The sequence below is a fragment of the Sturnira hondurensis genome, unplaced genomic scaffold (genome assembly GCF_014824575.4).
Source record: "Sturnira hondurensis isolate 20B ecotype Veracruz unplaced genomic scaffold, ASM1482457v3 Scaffold0019234, whole genome shotgun sequence".
NCBI lineage: Eukaryota > Metazoa > Chordata > Mammalia > Chiroptera > Phyllostomidae > Sturnira > Sturnira hondurensis.
In genome coordinates this window covers 631,045-645,986 of record NW_028091865.1, presented here as the reverse complement: position 1 = coordinate 645,986, position 14,942 = coordinate 631,045, and the positions used below count along the sequence as shown (strand labels likewise).

The following is a 14,942-nucleotide window of genomic DNA, read 5'->3' as shown; positions in this document are numbered from 1 at the left end:
CGTTTATAAAGATACAGAATGAGTGCTCCCCACGAACAATGAGCATCCTTATTTTTCCCTCAATGATTTGGGCAAAAAAGGTGTGCACCACACATGGCAAAATACGGTATTTGGGATGGGAAGGAAGTCGGGGTGCAGCCAAGGGCGGGGCCGGCCCGGCAGAGGGTGGCAGGGTTCGTCTTCCTTGGGGTTCTAGTGGGGATGGGCCCTGAGGCAGAAGCCTGCCTGCCGTTCTTCCAAGGTTGTGTAGCTTTGGTATGTTCTGTGGTTTTTAGTTTGTAAATGAACCCTGTGGAGAACTAAGACCACTGTAGACAGACAGGGACGTGGTAGGAGGCCCCTGGTCACCCTACGGTGCCCACCACACCCCACATCCGAGACGCCCGGCGTCGCTGTTGTTCTGAGGGCTCCAGAGAAAACCCACGGCCTTGAACTTTCGGCCCGGGACTTTTGGATTCAGACATTCCCGGTGCCGTTTCTTTAACCACAGGGCACCCCCAAAATGACTTTCCCGGGAAATCACATAGGTGGGGAGGAACGAGACCTCAGGAGACAACGGAGGAGGTGGAGAAGGCAGCTCACGGTGTGGACCTGTAGACACCAGGAGAATGACGGGGGAGAACAGGAGACAATTCGGGAAGGAGCGAAACCGGAAAGAGGGCACCGTGGGACTGTTTCCTGGCCCTCCACAGAGCCGGGAGGTGGGTGGTCGGGGGTGGGGGGACCATTCTCCTGGCGCAGCTAAAATATGTGTCTGCCACCACGCGGGGTCCCCTGGGGCTGACCCGGCCCAGCCTCACCTGCCCAGGAAGCCGCGCTCCCCGCTGCTGAAAATAAACACGGAGCCCGCAGCGGGGCCCATGAAAGGGAAACGGCCTGCTAATGAGGACGCTGGTGGCCCGGGGCTGCGTTTAATCAAAGGTCGAGATTGTGGGGCCAAGCGACCCCCGTGGGGATCCCCGGCACCCCCTGCTCACAAACGCCCAGTGACGCCCGCACGACCTTTGGCGCCCCTTTTATCTCGCCATTTCACGGGGTCAGCAAATGTCACGGCCTTTGATTTCCAAGGCGTCAGACCGGACCTCTGTGGATGCTGGGGGCGGGGGGGGGGGGGTCATGAAATTTCTAGAACTTTCCATGCGTGCACTTTCTAGTTCTCTGCCGATGCAATCGTACGATGTGTGTAAGCTCCACGCAGTAACCCCGCGCAGTGGAGAATCGTGCTGTGGTTCCAGTCCCCACTCCCCCTCACCGGACCCCGTTCTCCCAGGGGCCAGAGGTTGGATGTTGCCTAAGGCATCCTCTTTTCCAGGGGCCATGCAGGAAAAATCTAACGCCCAGGGAACCAGGGGAAAAAAAAGTGAAAGCAAAGGCGGGGGGCTGGGGGGTGGGTAGACTCAGGGATGTGTGTTCTGGCTGACGTGTAGATGTTTTTCAAAGCGGGCAGCGTGGCCACGGAAAGGCCAGGCCGCGTGGAAGCAGCCCTTTTCCCAAAGAGCAGGTTGGTTCCAGGAGATCTCGGAGATGATGAGGCAAGAGTGCCCCCTGCTGTCCATGGTCACAACTGCTCGTTCCCATCCGGTCGCCTGCCCTGGGATGCGGCTTCCTGGAAAGGACACTTCTGCCCCTCTGTCCCTCTCCTGGGGGTCCCCTCCTGGGGAACGGGGGTTCCAGACCTTTGCCCGACCCCTGGCTCTGGGTACGGAAGGTGAGTGGGTACAGAGAGGATGAGCCGGGGGCCGTACAGTTATTAAGTAACACCTGTGAGTTTCTTAATAAAGTCAGTGAAGGCACCGAAAAGTGCAGGCTGGGAGTTACAAAACAGTCCCAGGGACGTAAGGGGCGGCCCAGGGAATATGGCCAATAATCCCGTGGTAATTGTGTATGGGGCCAGCTGGGTGCTGGGAATATCGACGGGACCACGTTCTAGGCTACACACACGTGTAACCCCTCTGCCATCCACCTCACACGCACACACTGCGGAACCTCCACGGCGATTAGGCAATAAAAGTGAGAAAGTAGCCCACAGGGGCCGGGGAGGCGAGAGGGGTGGAGCCAGACAAGAGGGACGAGCCTGCGGGCAGGTGGGACCTCACGAAGCCTTGCAGGCGACACTGCCTGACAGCGTGCTGACTACAGCCAGAAACACCCCCACTGTGCGTGTGCGCAAGTTGCCAACAGACTAGGTCTTTAGAGTCCTCGTCGCAAGGAGAGATGAGACGGAACTGTACGAGGCGCGGGGAGGGGGGGGCTGTTCCCCCGACGTAACAGCGCCAATCGGTTTGCAAGATGAGCCACCGGGGACTTGTGATGTCTGGCACCGGAAACGAACAAAATGGGACACGTCAACCTCACGTGAGCGGTGTCAGAAAATCCGTAAATAATCCTCAATGCATCCTAACGGCTCACGGAAGACCGGTGAAAGTCCGATCTGTCCATGAAAGACACACACACAAAACATCTCGCCCACACTCGGGAGTAACTTCAGAATGAAGAAAAGAGGGGAAAAAGGCTGGAAAATCCCCAATCAGGTCCATGTGCTGCCTCCCTGGTGACATGGGGGTGAGGGGGACTTTCACAGCGTGGGGTGCCTGGGGGGTCGTCACTCCCAACAAGAGTCGACATCGGAGACGGAAGCCCGTGTGCCTTCTGCTCATGGTGGGATTAATGTGTTTCCCCCACAGATGCGGTGGGGAAAGACCCTGGGGAGGGAGCACAGTGGCCAGAAGTTGCTCTACAGTTAGAGACGGAATGGCCTGACTCGATCCCAGGGGACATTGGGTTCTTGTGGGGGCCTCACGACAGACCCAGTGCGGACCTTTGCTCGGGAAATGTAGGCGTCTGGGATGTGGCCGGGACAGTCCCAACACATCCCACCACAGGGCCAGCCAACTTCAGTGGGAGGGGCAGAGTGGGCAGGGGAAAGGGATCCCTTCATTTCAGGAACTGCTACGCCAGGGCAGTCAGAACAACGCCCCCAGGTTGCCCGCCTCCTACTCCCCATGTGAAGACAGAGGATAACAGAATCAAGCAGAGTTCAGTGAAAGGGCGTGGAATAAAGACCAAAGAAACGTTAGAACAGAACGTGCAATCCCACAAAGTGTCGGGCAGTCGGCAACTGCCGGGAGAAACCGCACGTCCCTGGCACGGAAAACGGGGCACGTGGCTGAGGCCACCTGTGCGTAATGGGGTCTTTGACTCGCCGGCCGGGACAGGCCTGCAGGGGTGGGGCGGGGCATCACTTCCTGGCCAGGATGGTGTCGTAAATGCCCCCGGTCGTCTGGCACTGGATGTCCCGGAAGCCGGCGGCCTTCAGCAGTGCCTGGTACTGGGCGGGGGTCCGCTCCCGGCCCTCGGTCTGCACCAGCATGTTCAGCGAGTACAGCTGTGTGGTCAGCGGTCCCCGGCCGTCTGCGTCCAGCAGGCTTTCCACGACCAGGATGCCACCTCCTGTGACGGGAAGAGGCGGGCCCGAGTGAGGGACCGACAAGCCTGGGGTCCCCCAGCCTCCTCCTCCCTGTCTGCTCTCCGAGCCCCAGGCCCCCCTGCCGGGACGCAACTTGGTCCTCACGGGCACAGTGGACTTGCCGCTGGCATCCCTCCTTCTCTTCACCGGGGACACGGAAGCGCGGTCCTCTCAGACCACCAGGATGCAGGGGACAGGTGGGACAGTGTCCCCACCACCCACGGAGGCTGGGCCCATGTCCTCGGGAACCACCGGGATGAACACACGTCACAAAATGGCTGCAAAGGCACCTTTATCACACCACCTACCCGGCTTGCAGGCCCGATGGACTCTCGCCAGCAGCTGTGCGCACTTCTCATCGGCCCAGTCGTGCAGGACCCTGGCCAGGATGTACAGGTCTGCGTCCGGAAGGGGGTCTCTGAAGAAATCTCCTGTAACAGAGGGCAGGGCCCTGGGGTCAGCCTGCGACGCAGGCCCCGTGGTCTGGACCCCACCCAGCGTGGGAAGGTGGCTGGGGATGGGGGTGCCGAGCTTTCCCGAGGTCTTCCCAGCTGGGGATCCCCCCGGACTACGCCCCAAACCAAGAGACGTCTCAGTGAACGTAAGGCCGTTGGAGGATGTGTGGGGCTCATTCCCTCCATCGGGTCTGGAAAGACCCGAAATGAAATCCTGTTTGGATTTCATCTCCTACACGCCATCAGCGCCGCGTGTAAAGGAGGCTGCTGGCAACGGCCTCGGCAGCTCCCGAGGGATGAGTTGAACAGAACCAGCGTCTCTCGGGTTGAAAACAAGACACACCCTTACGCATACGGGGTGCCGACCACTCAACTCTCGTGACATCTTTCCTGGCAAACGCGTAGCAGCTTTGGAACGGACCCCGGAGGGCCTGTGTGGACCACACTCTGCAAATTCACGGGGATTTAAGGGGAGGCGTATTGAAGATGCGCTGGCTATTTCTGGCGTCTGTCCCCCGAGGCACGGCCCTGAGGGAGGGAGCTGAGCCCCGTGTTTGCAAGGCGAGAGGAAGTCCCATTCCAGGGCCCGGTTGACAATCCTCCTCTGCTCGCGAATCAGTCATTGTCCCGTGATCTTGCCTTCAGCACACTCTGTGCCTCTCGATTCACAAATGCTCGGAAAGTAGAAATCTGTACCAGGTTGTGATGAAGTAGCGCCCGGTGGGAGTCCTGGAGACCAGGCATCTGAGGTCCAGGGGTCTCAGGGCCGCGCTCCCTCCACGGGCTCCAGGGAGGGTCCTTCCTGCCTCTTCCGTCTCCTGGGGGCACCCGGTGTCCCTGGGCTGGTGGTCGCGTCCCTCCCGTCCCCGCCTCTGTCTCCACGTGGCTTCTCCTCTGTGTCTGTCACGTCTAAGGACATTGTCCTCGGAGGGAGGGCCAGGGTGACCTCCTCTGCGACCCTTCGCTTCATCACATCCGAAGAGGCCGTCTTTCCAAATAAAGCCCTGTTCCCCGATTGTGGGTGGACACGGATTTTCGGGGAGCACACTCCTCACCCGGGACAACCCCCAAGGAAGAAGAAACGGTCGGAAGGTGATAGGGCGGTGACCCAGCTTTCCATCGGCCACGAGGACCCTTCTATGGGGGGCGGTGCTGAGGACTCTCCACCATTGGCCTCTCATAGACACGTGAGGAATCTGTGCTGCCCCAAGGACACAGACAGCCCGGGAGAGCCCACCTTCCTGGAAGCCGATGCGCCCTTCCTCCGGGAACGGGAAGTGCTTCCGCGCCATCCGCACCACCTCCGGGATGTCGAAGACGGTCACCTGACACCCAGGGTACAGAGACACACACTCCTTGGCCAGAGCCCCGGAACAGCCTGGAAGCGGACACGGAGGGCGATGGGTAGAGAGGAGCCTGGGAGCAGCCATCCCAGCGGGTCCAGGCTGCCGACCTGGTCGTCACGGCGACAGCATCCTCTGTCTAGTCTGGGAGGTCTTCCTGGGCTGGCCCCGCCTGGGGTCCAACCTGCAATGCCGTGCCTGAGCTGTGTCCTCCTGTGGCCAGGGCCTCTGTCCACCCAGGGCAGCCTACTGTCCCGTGGGGGAAGGACGCAGGGTGCCCCAGGGAGGCAGGACACCTCGGGGCAGACGCCCCCTGGAGGACATTTCCCGGCACCACCGAGATGCGAACGCTTCCCGATGTCCCCCCGCGCATGTCCTGGGTCTGGGACACCTCCCTGGGGATTCCTGGCCTGTTTTCTCCCCCGGGCCCCCCTCCCCCCCGCCCAGGGAGGGCCATTTCACCCTCTGCTCTTGTTTGCAGAACTCAGGGCCACGGAGAAACCAGCTTGTTCCTCAGAGAGCCTTCTGCGTCCCTGGCGGTAATCCACGGTCACACGTGCACAGCACGGGATCACCCCACTTCTCAGGGAGACCAGGGCTCAGGGAGACAGAGCAACCTGGCTGAGGCCACACAGCAAGCAAGAGACAGAATCGACCTGGAGATCCAGGGTCAGCTCTCCCCACGTGGCTTCTGCTGCCTCTGGGCAGTGGAGGGGACAACTCTGGCTAAGGGCGGTCTTTCCCAGGGAGCTCTGTCCATCTCCGTCTTCCCACCATCCTACAGGATTTGGGCGAACCCCTCTGAGCTGCAGACAAGGACCTGTCGAATGGGCCTGGCACTGGGACTTTATCACTGGACGCTCAGCCCAAGCCACCTGGCCCTCACTGTTGAAGGATGGAGGACCCCCAGTTTGGGAGGGTCGCCTTGGGGTGGTGGGCAGCCAGGCGTCACAACAGACAAGGGATTTGCTCACAACAGACAAGGGACACCTGTCACTCAGTGCGGCCACTGAGACCTCAATGGCACCCCCCAGGGTCATCCTCTAAGACAGGGAGGAGGACCAGGCGCCGGCTCCCCATGTAGGGTCTGCCCCGCCCAGCAGGGGACCCCCCTTCGAAGACGTGCAAGTCATGTCTATGCGCCTTCACACCCACCCTAACGTCAGCTTCCTGAGCTGATGGTGACGTCTGCCCCCCCAAACCCACAAATCCCTCCTGACCCTGAGGGCTTAGACGGCACCTCCCTCCGCCAGGAAGGCGATGTGACAACTGTCGACTCAGTGTGTCCGTGAGCTGCGTCCCAGCAGCTGGGTGAGGGGACGGGACGACCCCCCTGGACGAAAGCCTGCGTCCCCAGGTTGAGTGGCCCCAGTGTCGGTCCTGGTGTGGTCCCTGGCGGGGCCCCATCCGCATCCCTGGACGCTGAGTCTCAGCCACTTGTGCTGGCTCGGAGCCTCACAAGGTAGGGCGCTCGAATCTGAGATGTTATGGGTGCCCCTGTCCCCACATGTCCAGCGCTCGGTCCCGACCCTGTTGGTTGGTGACCGGCTCGAGCCACAGTGGCCTTCAGGACGTGACAGAAGGCGCCTTGCCCGCTGTCCTACATGGCGTTTCCACGTTGCTCCTTCCCTGGGCCACTGTGAAAGCAGGGGTAAGACACTCGCCACAGAGAACGTGAACGGCAGCTCCGACGCCTGCAGAGGACACTCACCACCGAGGTCGCAGATGAGGGGGAAGGGGGACAGGTCAAAGGCCGCCATGACGCTTCTCCCCTGGACGCTCCAGATGTCCTGCAGGGCTCGCATGAACCGCAGCTGCTCGCCCTCGGACCTGCCGTGCAACACCACACGTGTCAAAACCGTGCCACGCCCACTGTGGCCGTCGTAAGCAAGGACACAGGGAGCCCTCTGCTGGGCAGAGCTGCGCCCCCAGCACACGTTGGGGTAGCCCTGGAGACGTGGAATCCATGCTGAGTAGAAGAACCCCATTCCGGGTGGCGAGAGCCCCCCGGGCAGCCGCCGGCATCCACCCGGCATTCACTCCGTGCATGGGACGGACAGCAAAGACCTGAGTTATTCCCCGGCTTCCCGTGTCCGAGCCCAACACGGTGTGCCTCAATAGGACATGAACTTGGGCTCGTGTCTAGTCACCCGAAGGCAGAGCCAACTCTACAACTGCTCAGGAAACCGATCCACACACACATGATTAGTACGGCAGCATCTGTTTTTGTTTTGTTTTGTTTTGTTTTTAAATTTTGCATCAGACAGCAACGTCCGTGTGATTTCGCTCTGTTGGGACACAATGAGTCGGCCTGGTAAGGGGAACCCTTCGTAGAGCACGTGATTGTCCAATTCCTAGGCTGTAGCCTTGAAACCCATCCGACGGCAGTGGAAAAAACAATACAAATAAAGTGTTGCATTGCCTAAAAAAATAAGCACAATACTCTGAGAGTCGAGGGTGAACGTTACCTGTAGATGGCGCTGAAGAGCTCACCCGAGGGAACCCCAAAAGCCTTCTGGTACTGGTTCTGCCCCTCTCTGAAAACAAGGAGGGAGGCGGTCACTGGTGTCCCCTGCTGGGGCAGTTCTCTGACGTCCCCCGCAGAGCGGGGAAGAAATCTAGGGGCGATTTAAAGAGAGTGTGAAACTCATGTGCCATCAGGGACAGCAAAGTCCAGAATGACTATTGCCTGACGTCTAAGGATGGGAAGTACCCTCTAGCTGGACAGCCTGCTGGTCTCCCTGCAGCTGCAGGGCCAGCTGCTCTACCTGCAGCTGGAGGGCCGGCTGGTCTACCTGCAGCTGGAGGGTCGGCTGGTCTATCTGCAGCTGCAGGGCCAGCTGGTCTCCCTGCAGCTGGAGGGCTGGCTGGTCTAACTGTAGCAGAAAGGCTGGCTGATGCACCCCAGCACTTCCTCCTCCTGCTCCCCCTCCTCCCCTGCAGCTGGGTGAAGAATTCTTCGGGCAAGGGATCCCCGCTTGGACAACTGCGTCCAGGCGTCCAGGACACCTGCCTCCCTGGGGCTTGTCCCCTTTCGCCCTGCCCTAGTCCCTGGCACCACCCGAACCGGCCCCCTGTCTGTGACAGAGACACCGTTCAGCAGCCCCGGAACACAGCCCCTGCCGTGTTCCGAATCACTCCCCTGCTTGGCACCTGCGACGCACACCGCTTTCCCTGGAGACCCTCGAAGCGAAGGACTTCTCACCACCACACCTGTGTAGGAAGTGACTTCCGCAGACCCACCCCAGGGGGCTTCGCGTCCGCTTCGCCTTTCCAAACCTGGAGGGGTGTCTCGTGTGCTTCTGCAAGCGACCTGACTCCTCACTCCCTGACACCAGCCCCGGGGCAGCCCTGGCGCACACCCCGAGCCAGCCACGCCACACCCACCTCACGGCCTGGGCCAGGTGTGCCCAGCACAGGTAGGTCGTCCGGGCCAAGTACAGCAGCATGTGGTGCTGGGACCTGGGGCTGGACCTCACCAGGTAGGTGCCGGAGAGCTCTGTGTTCTCATACAAGGCTGGCAACAGAGGAGAAGAAGAAAACAACAGCAACGAAACAAAGTCACCTTTCAAGGCATTGCTGCGTGCCAGCGCCGACACCGACGACATCACGGGGCTCATCCTGAAGAGGCAGGTGACCATGGCGTTCTTTGGGATCCCACGTCTTCCCAGCCTCGCCACTTCCCACCCCTCTTAGAACAAGAGGACGATGCGAGCCCTGATCACGTAGACGAAGACTGCGGTCTAACAGCTGACTGCCCCCCGGGCCTCTGCCATGAACCCCAAAGCAGGGCCCAGGCAGCAAGCGGGAACGGCCTCCCCGGCTGCTGCCCAGCTGAGCACCGGGGACCCACCAGGCACCCGCACCAGGAGGGCTCGTCTGCAAACGCCATTCGCGGCGTGGCTGCCGTGCTCTCGGCGGGCTTGCGCCTGGCCCCTGCTTCGTTCCCAAGCCTGGCTGTTTGAGGATGGTCCCTACCCCAACCGTGTCTCCCTGCCCGGTCTGGCCGTGCAGGTGTGGGCACCCGGAGCCCCAGCGGGCACATGACTCCTTGTTCCAGCATAAACGCCCCCCACCCCCATGGCCACTGCAAGCGGCCACACGCTCCCGCGCCTTCTCAGACCAGCGGTTTCTAGGCTCGGCCTCATCACGGGTGGACCAACGCCTAAAACCGCTCCGAAGGCACATGCTAGGGTCAACAGTTCTGACTGTTGCAACGTCAGAGCATTTTTTTTAAAGCCACCCTCTCATCTTCCCTAAGAGGAGAGCTGCGTCAACTCCGAGGTGAGAAGATTAGAAGCCTGGCGTGAATTTTGAACTGCATGGATTTAGCGTAACACCCTACTTTGTTGGGATATCTATTTCCCCCACATTTTTCTCTTCTTCATGGGAGGCCAAGGAGCCCACCAGCACAGGGAAAGGTCTAGGGCAGACATCAGCAAACTGTGGCCTGGGCGCTACACCCAGCCCCCGGCCAGTTGGTCTGAAAGAAGTTTCCCTGCAGAGCCAGCTGCGGCCACTCGAGTACAGAGAGCTCCTGCCTGCGTTTATGCTCCAAAGCAAAGATCAGCAGCTGGTATAGAGGCCACACCACGCCCAGCACCGGAAACACGTGCCCTCTGGTCCCCGACGGCGAAAGGGTGCGGAGAGCGTGGGTCTCAAATGCCTCCTTCACTCGCGCATCTCACCTTTTCCTCCTCTCGTTTCCACCTGAAGGAGCCTCAGGGACACGCAGGTGTCCAGCAGCAGCTCTGTCCCCCGGGCGCTGGCGCCCAGACGGGCGGCCACGGCATCCGAGCCCAGGGCCTCCGGGGCCTCGGCGAGAACGTCAAACACCCCCAGCTCGCAGGCAGCAAAGAGAACCTCGGGGAAAGGGAAAAGGAGGGGCTGGAAGCCGAGAGGTGCAGGCCACCGGGGTGTCCATGGACGGATGGACTCCGGGTCCACCCAGCGGGGCAGCGCTACCCAGCCACGGAAAGGAACGAATTCTCACACCCGCTATGACGACGTGGCTGGGCCTCGACGAGGTCAAGTGAAATGAGCCAGGCGGCCAAGGCCAAACCCAAAGGGATCCCCCTGGGCTGAGCCCCCCCCAAACTCGCAGAGACAGGAAGTAGAGGGTGCGTGCCAGGGGCTGGGGGACGGGTTGGGGAGGGAGTGTTTGACGGGGACAGCGGTTCGGTTCCGGGTGCAGGCGAGGTCCCGGAGGAGCTGCCGGTGGTTACGCAACAGTGTGGATGGACGTACTGCACTCTGCCCCTCCCCACGGCTGCCTCCGGACCTCTTGTGTGTCTTTTACCACAATGAAAAAAAAATGTTTTTGGATGGCACGTTCATCCACACGGCAACCGTGTCTGCTATTCCAAGCGGTGGAGGCATAGTCGCACTTTGGGGTTGACCAGATGTTTGTCGGGTCTGCCTGGAAGGAGCAAGGACAGGGGTAGATCGACCCCCATCTCTTTGTTCTAAGGCAGCGTCAACTACATTTTAGTGTGCTTCCCCCGTAAGGCCAAGTTCAAGGAGTTCATCATCACCCAGCCCTTCGTATATGAAACGTGAAAGGGACTTATCGAAGAAACAGAAGAAGATCGGCGCTATCCACCGGAAAAGGACAACAAGCTCACAACTGTCGACACCTGCACCTAAAAAACAAACCCAAAACCAAACGAAGCAAACACCTGGAATAGGAACAGAACCACAGAAATGGAGACCATGTGGAGGGTTATCGGCTGGGAGGGGAGGAAGGGAGATTGGGGGGAAAGGGACGGGGAATAAGCAGCCTAAACGGTAGGTAGAAAATAGACAGGGGAGGTGAAGAACAGTGTGGGAGACGGAGAAGCCAAAGAATCGATATGCACGGCCCATGGACATGAACCAAGGGGGGTGGGCGTGCTGGTGAGAGGGCAGTGCCAAATGGGACAAGTGTCATAGCGTAGTCCATACCCTATACTTCAAAGAAGAGATTGTACCGGCTCGGTCCTGTCACAGCGGTAACGAGCCAGGGCCTCGTACGACGTGTATGGAAGGACCCTCCCTCCCGGGATTCATAACGCGGCCAGCACTCCTGAGAGCCAGCCCACGCCGCGTGCACAGCCAACAGCCCCAGGGGGCCAGGGACATTACGGAGGGACAGCTAAGTCACTTTCCCAGGCAGGAGACGGGCCACACGTTTTCTGCAGAAGGACGCACCTTCCCCAGACCCCACACTGCCTCCCAAACAGGTCCTTGTCACCCAGGGGGGTCTCTGCAGAAAGTCCCATCAACGTCACCTTTGCGTAAGCTCGCCCTGAATCCCAGCAGCTCCTCCGACGATGGAGAGGGCACAGCCACGCAGCGTCACGGCACCTGCGGCCTTGTGACCGAGGGAAGCCACAGACCACACGGGACCCCACCGTGCCGGGGGTTTGCAGGCGTCGCCACCCTCTGGGCGCCTCTCCGCCGGGTGGCCCTGGGGGCACCCAAGGGTGAAGCCGTGTGTTATACGACTGGAGACTCAGCACGCCCTCCCCGAAAAACGCGGAAGGGCCTGGCCATTCCGGGAGAGTGACCACCTGACCTCAGAAAGCAACTCTGCATCTGAAATCGTTTAGCCACGGAGCAGGTCAGCGCCAGACGTCAACCCCGGACCCGCAGAGAGAGAATCAGCATGGACTGGACCCCCCGAGGCCCACAGGCGTGAGGCCTGAGGAAGACCACCCACCGCCCGCTGCTGATGTCCCCGTGGGGCAGACCGGACACCTGATGGGCCTTTAAAGAGAAAATCTATCCCCCGGTGGCCTCTATTTTTGGAAACGTGAAATTCACACAGATTCACCGCTCACCGTTGAAACCAAGCAGTTCGGGGGCATTTCGCGGGCGTCCACTACTGTGTAGCCACGGCCTGCGTCTGGTCCCAGAACAGGCTCATCGCCCCCAAAAGCAGACCTGTGCCCATGAGCAGTCGCCGCTAACATGCCCCCCAAAACCGAACTTCCCCTGTTGGCGGAAACCCCGCCCCTGCCTTGAACAGTCCGTGACACAGGTTTTGTGTGTTCTATGAAATAGATATAATATTCTTACAACAAAGGGAACTACAGAAGAGAAAACGTTATGAATAAAATCGTTCCCCAACTGGGAAGCTCAGCTAGTTAAGAGTGTCATCCCGATACGCCAAGGTTGCAGGTTCGATCCCCGGTCGGGTTCGATCCATCAATGAGTGGAACCACACCTTGGTGCTTCTCTCTCTCTCCTTCCGTCTCTCTGTCCAAATAGCAATTAAAATTTTTATTTTATGTTTTAAAAATATTTTATTTATTTTTAGAGAAAGGGGAAGGGAAGGAGAAAGAGCAGGAGAGAAACATCCATGTGTGGTTGCCTTTCATGTGTCCCCTACTGGGGACCTGGCCCGCAACCCAGGCATGTGCCTGACTGGGAATTGAACCGGCGACCCTTTGCTTCACAGGCCTGTGCTCAATCCACTGAGCTACACCAGCCAGGGCGATAGTATCTATTTTTTAAAATCTGTGTGTAGGTGGGCCTGTGCAGTTCCTATCTGTATTGTCTGGCTGTGGGTAAACACACTACCTTGGTTTGGGGGAGCTCATTTTTATTTTTTTGCTAATTTAATGGTGATTTTTTTAAAAAAAAAAAAAACCTTCATTACTCTGTCACCAAAGGTCTTCAATATTTCCATATCTGTATTTCGACGAGCACTGTCTGCTTTGTGCCCTGATGGTACCTCACGCTTCTTAAAAACATCATTCGGAGGGTGGGGGCCACGGGGGAAAAGGCGAAGGGGAGGAGAAGCCCAAGTCAGCAGTTGCAGGGTAACCAGGGGGGTGTAAAGTCCGGCACAGGGAACACACTCGACAATGTCGTAATGACTGTAGGTGGGGCCAGGTGGGGACTGCAGATATGGGGGGTAACCCTGTGTAAGGAGTCACAGAAGAGTCTCGTGGCTAGGCTGCGCGCCTGAGACGAACACAAAATCCTATTGGAAGTCGACTGTAATTGAAGAAAATGAAAGAACGGAAACATAGAAAGAGGAGCCGAATAAAGAAATAAAAAGCTCTTTCCGAGAGGGGGTCCGTGGGAGCCGAGACACCCCCAGAAAAGCCCCCGGCCCCCATGTCCTGGTTTCTACCCAGAGGCATGACCATTTCTCCAAAACGCTGCGGCCTCCCTGAAGGAGACCCTGACCCCTGGAGCAGTCACACCCCCCCATCCGCCACCCCCTCTCCTGTCCAAGGGTACTGAGCGTGCCCCTTGTACCGCCCCCCCCACCCTGAGCACATACCTGGGAGACCATGAAGCCACAGGAGTACTGGTCCAGCAGGCTCAGGGCAGCCTGCTCGCCCGGGGAGCCCATGTCCTTCCTGCCCCTGCCTGTGGGGGGCCCCGCGTGTCCCGGGTGCAGGGAGGTCCTTAGCAAGCTTGGGGGCTGCAGCGGGAGGCTCACGCGCAGGCCCACCAGGGACACCAGACGGCCACGGAGGAAAATCCCCTGAGCCTTATAAAGGGGCTGGCAGGGCTTATGGGGCCCCCCCAAGAACTGCTGACGTCATTCCTAAATGGTATTACTTTGTCCTTACCTTAATTCTTCCTGGGGTTTCCATTTAATAAGAAACAAAAGAGATGACGTGCATCGGGGTGAAAAGTCGGGGGTCCAGGAGAGGACCCCCCCTGGTGAGTGACAGGGGGTAATTGCCAGTGACCCGCCCCACCAGGGGGCATATCAGAACCACGCAGGGAATCCATTTCACGGAAAAATGGAAACCACGGAGAACTGGACTGAAAATGGGCCGGGGGAGGGGGCCCTGAACACAGGTTCCCCCAACCAGAGCACACAGGCGGCCCTTGGACAATCACGCCGCAGTGCGGAAAAGCGCTCAGACTGAGGTCACTCCCCACTTATCCTGAAAACCCGCCACGAAGTCGGGACGAAGGGACCCTCCCTCAACGTAGTCAAAGTTACTGTGCTCCTCGTTCAGTGATTTCCTTCTTCACTAAAGCATTTCTAACTGATGCATTGTCGTGGTGTCATGTGTTTTTATTTGAACATATTTCATTGATTTAAAGTTTATTTGATCCATGTAACTACTGGGATTTTTCATTAATTACTTTCATTATTGTAAAGTGTATTTATTATTCTAAAAATGTGTTTCTTTTAAAAATTCATGTCATTGTTTTTGTACTTTATTTTTTCATATATTTTATTGGTTATGCCGTTACAGTTGTCCCTCCCGCCCTTTTCTCCCCTCCACCCTGTCACCCCTCTAACCCACATCCCCTTCCTTTAGTTCATGTCCACGGGTCGTACATATAAGTTCTTTGGCTTCTCCATTTCCCACACTGTTCTTAACCTCCCCCTGTCTAGTTTCTACCCACCATTTATGCTTCTTATTCTCTGTACCTTCCCCCCCTTCTCCTCCTCCCACTCCCCTGTTGCTAACCCTCCATGTGATCACCATTTCTGTGGTTCTGCTCCTGTTCTAGTTGTTTGGTTTTGTTTTTGTTTTAGGTGTGGTTGTTAATAACTGTGAGCTTGCTGTCCTTTTACTACACATGTGTTTTATCTTCTTATTCTTAGATAAGTCCCTTTAACATTTCGTAGAATAAGGGCTTGCTGATGATGAACTCCTTCAACTTGACCTTATCTGAGAAGCACTTTATCTGCCCTTCCATTCTAAATGAAAGCTT

General features: G+C 58.4%; 1 protein-coding gene across 2 annotated transcripts; it reads right to left on the bottom strand.

Moving 5' to 3' along the window:
- Positions 1-2,986: 2,986 nt before the first annotated feature.
- On the bottom strand, positions 2,987-13,717 carry ASMT (acetylserotonin O-methyltransferase). Of its 2 annotated transcripts, XM_037027720.1 has the most exons (9): positions 13,540-13,717; positions 9,953-10,127; positions 8,652-8,781; positions 7,733-7,801; positions 6,945-7,094; positions 6,420-6,434; positions 5,159-5,337; positions 3,775-3,897; positions 2,987-3,450 (listed from the first exon to the last, which is right to left on the bottom strand). In XM_037027720.1, the coding sequence occupies exons 1-9, from the start codon at positions 13,609-13,611 to the stop codon at positions 3,239-3,241; spliced, it is 1,125 nt and encodes a 374-aa protein (XP_036883615.1). In that variant the 5' UTR covers positions 13,612-13,717; the 3' UTR covers positions 2,987-3,238. The 2 variants fall into 2 exon arrangements, with proteins under 2 accessions (XP_036883615.1, XP_036883614.1); XM_037027719.1 differs by lacking the exon at positions 6,420-6,434 and having other exon boundaries at positions 5,159-5,299; positions 6,976-7,094.
- Positions 13,718-14,942: the final 1,225 nt, after the last annotated feature.